The sequence below is a fragment of the Haplochromis burtoni genome, unplaced genomic scaffold (genome assembly GCF_018398535.1).
Source record: "Haplochromis burtoni strain Fernald_Lab_line unplaced genomic scaffold, NCSU_Asbu1 Contig_3356, whole genome shotgun sequence".
In the NCBI taxonomy this organism is placed as follows: Eukaryota; Metazoa; Chordata; class Actinopteri; order Cichliformes; family Cichlidae; genus Haplochromis; species Haplochromis burtoni.
Window position 1 is genome coordinate 1 of NW_024585717.1, and position 5,907 is coordinate 5,907.

Sequence of the window (5,907 nt, forward strand, 5' to 3'; positions counted from 1 at the left end):
CGTAGTGACCTTTTTTTCCACATAAATGACATTTTGCATCATTTGCTGGGCACTCAGGTTTCGGATGTGGAGAGCCTCCGCACTTGTAGCATTTATTACTTTGTCTCTTGCTATATTGCTGTTGTGTTTTGACAGTTTTATTTTTGAACATGTTGAACTTTGTTTTGTCGTGCTTTTGTATCACTCTGTCAACTGTTTTCGCATTTACATGCATTACATTTATGCCGGCTTGTACACATACACGAGAGACACGAGAGTTCTTCTTTACTGATGTTTACTGTGCTTCTCTTAACGTACACAGGTACACCGTAGAACTGGTGAATACAAATGTACAAGAAAATTATATTTCAGCATTAAAACATATTACAATATAAAATTCACAAAATATAAACAAACATACCACTTTGGCCTGCAAGTAGACAAACCGGTGTAATTGGAACTTAGGGCTTATTTCTTCTTTCTTAGCTTGACTTTTACACGGCTAGACCGTCACCATGCGCAGCTTCTCTGACCTTACTTCCCAAAACAGGAAGTGACCTCTGCCCTTACCTTGTTGCTTTTTGATTTCTTCTGACTGCTGGCCATATTTATAGCTTTATCCAAGTCCAAGTCTTTTTCCATCTGCATGCGCTCAGACAGCCTCGTGTCGGCCAAGCCCACTACTATTCTGTCTCTTATCAGCTCATCGTGGAGCGGTCCGTAGTTACAGTGCTCTGCTAATGCATGCAAGGCAGTCACGAATGCATCAACAGTCTCATTCGGCTCTTGTTTGCGCATATTAAAACGTGCGCGCTCATAAACAACATTTTTCCTGACAATGAAAAAGTTGTGGAAGCTATCTCTCACTTTAGCATAGTCCCGTTGGTCTACATCACTTAACTTGTTAGTGCGTAAGCCAACTCTTACTACTGTATTACAACAACAACAACAACAACCTTTATTTATAGAGCACATTAAAAGCCTTAGGCATACCAAAGTGCTTTACAAAAAAACAATAAAATAATACAGTTAAGAGCATTAATATCAATATAATAAGAACAGCAGACAATGTTCACAGTAAAAAGCCACTGATAAAATGGACTGCAGCACATAGATTATAGCAGACCCAGTGCCGCATGATAGAGAACACCAAGAATGAAGGAATAGTAAAAAGTTAATGCAATAGGTCGCAGTTAACAAGTCAGCATTTAACGGGTAGAGAAGGCAAGTTCAAAAAGATAAGTTTTAAGGCGTGCTTTAAAAGAAAAAATAGAATCAGACTCCCGGATGCCAATCGGGAGGCTGTTCCATAACTCAGGTGCAGCAAAGGCAAACGATCGATCGCCTCTAGATTTCAACCGAGATCTGGGCTGAACTAACAATAACTGCGAGGATGACCTTAAAGCCCTGGCAGGGACATAAGGGTTTAAAAGTTCCTTAAGATAGGTTGGTGCAGTATTATTGATAATTTTAAAAGTAAACAGCAAAATTTTAAATTGAATGCGGTATTTGATAGGCAGCCAATGCAGCTCAGCAAGAACAGGAGTAATATGGTCAAACTTCTTGGTTTTAGTTAGAATACGTGCCGCAGCATTCTGAACTGTCTGTAATCTATGTAGAAGGGTAACATGGAGACCAGAATAGAGTGAGTTACAGTAATCTAGTCTTGACGTTACAAAAGCATGAATGAGCTTTTCTAAGTCATTATACGGGATATAGTGTCTGGCCCTGGAGATGGTAAATAAATGGTAAATGGCCTGTATTTATATAGCGCTTTACTAGTCCCTAAGGACCCCAAAGCGCTTTACATATCCAGTCATCAACCCATTCACGCACACATTCACACACTGGTGATGGCAAGCTACATTGTAGCCACAGCCACCCTGGGGCGCACTGACAGAGGCGAGATAAGATAAGACGAAGCTGATAAAAACTAGATCTGACAACAGCAGACACCTGTTTATCAAGTTTAAAGGAGCTGTCAAACAAGACACCCAGATTCCTGACAGTATCAGAGAAAGAACTAGTAAGAAAGCCAAAGGCATCTTGAAGTTTGGCGCGAAGGGCATTACTGCCAAAAATCATGATTTCAGTCTTTTTTTCATTGAGAATAAGAGTATTTGCCAACAGCCATTTCTTGACCTCACTCATGCACTCACGAAAGTTATTTAAAGATAAAGCGAGATCATCATTTAACTCAAAATAAATCTGGATGTCATCCGCATAATAGTGAAAAGCAATGTGGTATTTCTCAAAGATAGCGCTTAAAGGAAGCATATACAGTGAGAAAAGGGTCGGGCCTAACACAGAACCCTGGGGGACACCACAGCAAACAGGTACAGGGGGAGAGGAAGATGAGGCCAGATGTACCGAAGAGAGCCGATTGGAGAGGTAAGATTTGAACCAGTCCAAGGCAGTGCCCTTAATGCCAACAGAGTGCTCTAATCTTGCGACTAGGATGTTATGGTCAACCATATCAAATGCAGATGAAAGATCCAATAGAACTAAAACAGAAGGACGACCATTATCAGCCATAAGTAAAAGATCATTAAAAACACGAAGCAGCGCTGATTCAGTGCTATGATGTTGTTTAAAGGCTGATTGGAATTTATCATTTATATTATTCTCGTCCAGGTAGGTCTGCAGTTGAAGTAGAACCACCTTCTCAAGGATTTTAGCCAAGAAAGGAAGCTTGGAAATCGGTCTATAGTTGGCAAAATCACTATGATCCAGGTTATTCTTCTTTAAAACGGGTTGAATAAAAGCATGTTTAAGAACTGAAGGTACATAACCAGAAAGCAAGGACAGGTTCAATATAGACAATAGACAGGGTCCAATTACATTAAAACAATCCTTGACTATACGAGATGGAAGAACATCATGTACACAATTAGTATTGTTTAATTTCTCAGTTATACGCTTCAGAGTGGGAAGTGAGATTAATTCAAATTGATGTAAGGCAGCAGAACAGTCAGGATTAGACATACTGTCAGCCACCAAAGGAAGCGTAGATCTAAGAGATAAAACTTTATCTAGAAAGTAGTTTGAAAATTTTTCACAGAGACCTGGGGAGCACGAAAGTGGCATAGAGGGACGAGGATTCACCACTGAGTTAAAAATTTTAAATAGGATGCGAGGATTGTCACCATTAGAAGTAATAATCTTAGCGAAGAAGGCTGCTTTAGCCATTCTGGCAGCAGATTGGAACTTCGAGCGGCTAATACGTAAAATGTCATATGATGACTGGAGTCTGTCATTCCTCCACCTCCTCTCATCGCGCCTGCACAAACGCCGTAGAACACGGACAGAGTCGTTTAACCAGCATTGCGAGTAGGTTCTGGGGCGTTTGTGTTTGATAGGTGCAACAGTGTTAAGAATCGAGGAACATGTAGTTAAAAAAGTATTGGTAAAATTCTCAAGTGTGTGTGGGATAAAACAGTCCGACATATTAAATGAAGAATTAACAAAAGATGTAGAGAAGTTGACCACAGTATCGGCGTTAATAGTCCGAGTAGGATGGAGAGGAACCTCCAAGTAAGGGTCAGTGATACCCAGGTCAACGTCAAAGATGACCGGGGAATGATCAGAAAGTCCAGTATTACTAATTTCCTTAATGCATATATCCACATTAAATGAAAAAACCAGATCAAGGGTGTGACCCTTAACATGAGTAGGTTCATTTACCCACTGAGTAAGATTAAAAGAGTCAGTCAGTGCAGAAAAATCTTTAGACAGGTGGTCATCCATACAACAAACATGAATATTGAAGTCACCAGAAATAACTACAGAATCATATTTAAAAAGAATAGAACCCAAAAAATCAGCAAATTCAGAGATGAACATCTTATGATATTTAGGCGGACGATAAGCCACGACACACAGAGTAGTTCGAGGGCCAGTCAATTCCAATAGCTGAGCTTCAAAGCTAGAATAGGTTGGGGAGGGTAGCAGCCGTGCCTCAAGTTTATTTCTAAAAACCGAGGCTAAGTCACCACCTCTACCAGTAAGCCTCGATGAGCTAAAAAAGGCACAGTCAGAAGGGAGAAGTTCAGAGAAGGGGATGAACTCACCCGGAGAGGTCCATGTCTCAGTCAAAAATAAAACATCCAGACCCGAGGAGAGAAAAAAATCATTTAAGAGGAAGGCCTTATTAGAAAGAGACCTAACATTAAATAAGGCCATACGAGTCCGAGGAGTCCTGTCCTTAGTAGTAGCTCGTTTGAGGGTACTGAGGTTGTTTTGTTGAACACCACGGCCAGGCAGTGATATCCAAGAACGAGCAGAGTGGAAGCCCACTGGGCAGGCAGGATAGGACTGAGGGCCAACGGGACATATCCAACGGTGGTTGAGCAGTTTAGCCACAAAGCGGCTACCAAGATGGTGGACGAAACGAGAAAATTCACAGCTAGTAGAGGGGTAATCCGTAGCCATGGCTCTGATATAAGCCTTGAAGCGGACACGGACACCACTCCTTCTACCCCGTCTCCTGGGACGTATCCTGCGGGGCATGGGAAGAGGTAAGTCGGTCAGATGAGTGGGAGAGACGGGCATCAGGGGAATGGCATCACCCGCGGTCCCAAAACAGTTCAGTCGTTGAGAACAGGAGAAACGAAGATTCAGGAGCGTGTTTCTATCATAGGTTATTAGCGTACAATCACCTAGAGAACAAAGTGCCAAAGATAAAGACACAAGGAGTACAACGCCGTACCATCTCCCGGCATGCATTGCCAGTGCGTAACGCGTAATTACACAATCAAACAACGAACACATACTGCCCATACAACAAATGTACCAGAGACAATTATGAATACACCACACCTCCCACTTCAAACTCAGTGATGTATAAAACAACACATTTGAATGGCACTGGGAGCTCAATTTCCACAAATTTTAACAAGAGAATGTCAAAAACCATTCTGCAGATATTCCAACAGACCTGTTTCTCACTGAAACACTGGCACAGTATAAAATGATAAAACACAAAAACGAGGCTCTTAACTGTTGAATAACTCTAATGCTATAAAAAGCGAGAAACAAATTAACCCAAATATATATTTTTCAATAAAAAAGATCTTACAGTTTTGACATGTGATATGTTGTTTTGTATCATATTAAAAAAACAACATCAATGTTATGCTCGAAACGAGACAGGGAAAATGACAGATCTCGAAAATGCTTTAATGTACGAGCCTAGAAGGAGTTCCTGAAAGCATCACTTCCTGAGGATTTTCTTTCATAGAAGTTTACGTGCCCATTGCTGTTTTTTTTAGCAGCTGCTCTGGCTGATACGTAGATAAAGACAGCGATAGGTCCGCCTGTACCGATGACCAAACAGTGTAAAGACCGGAAACTATCTTCATAACCGACTAACGTCAAACTTGGTAACGCCTTTATGTTCCAAAGTACAACCAGATTACCGGTTGGCTAACAATTTGTGCAAGAGGTCGCTAGATCAAATGACGTTTTTGTCTGCCAGTTTACTTTTGTTGAAGAGAGCACACATTAAGGTTTTTTTTACAGCTGTTGTCAGCAAGGAACAAAAATGAGTCGAAGAGATGAAAGAAACGAGGAAACGGACAAAGCTTCTGTTTCCTCAAATGTCGCAGACGATTCACAGAGGATGAAAACAATTTACGCTGTGTATCTCATCGCCGCTTTGGATATCACATGGATGTTTTTACAGTTCTCAGTAACCCCTGTGAGTATATGACACGAGAAGAAGAAGAAGCTGAAATGTCCCTATATTCCCTTTAGTGCGCACAGTTATGATTGAGGCTGGATTTACTGACGTTGATAATGCTATGGCTGAAAATCTCGTTTTAATTAAGAGTGCAAGAATGACCACTGGTCTTATATGAAACACTAACAGTAGCTATTACATACACTTATAGTAAACACTGGAGAAGGGGTATTCATATCACTGAATAT

At 40.9% G+C, this 5,907-nt stretch overlaps 2 protein-coding genes across 2 annotated transcripts; one reads left to right on the plus strand and one right to left on the minus strand.

Moving 5' to 3' along the window:
* Positions 1–1,666: 1,666 nt before the first annotated feature.
* On the minus strand, positions 1,667–4,973 carry LOC106632944 (RNA-directed DNA polymerase from mobile element jockey). Its single transcript, XM_014331689.2, has one exon. It carries the CDS (start codon positions 4,756–4,758, stop codon positions 1,765–1,767), a length of 2,994 nt encoding a protein of 997 aa, XP_014187175.2. The 5' UTR covers positions 4,759–4,973; the 3' UTR covers positions 1,667–1,764.
* Positions 4,974–5,184: 211 nt separating this feature from the next.
* Positions 5,185–5,677, plus strand: LOC121813896 (solute carrier family 22 member 18-like; the record flags this gene model as incomplete). Its single annotated transcript, XM_042217862.1, is given in 1 exon segment — positions 5,185–5,677. A coding segment is annotated over 1 exon segment (156 nt), but the record flags the coding sequence as incomplete, so codon positions are not given.
* Between the last annotated feature and the right edge of the window lie 230 nt (positions 5,678–5,907).

What these genes read in the sequence shown, in the direction of transcription:
- LOC106632944 (XM_014331689.2), bottom strand. Translation starts at nt 4,758, where the DNA reads ATGGGCAGTATGTGTTCGTTGTTTGATTGTGTAATTACGCGTTACGCA.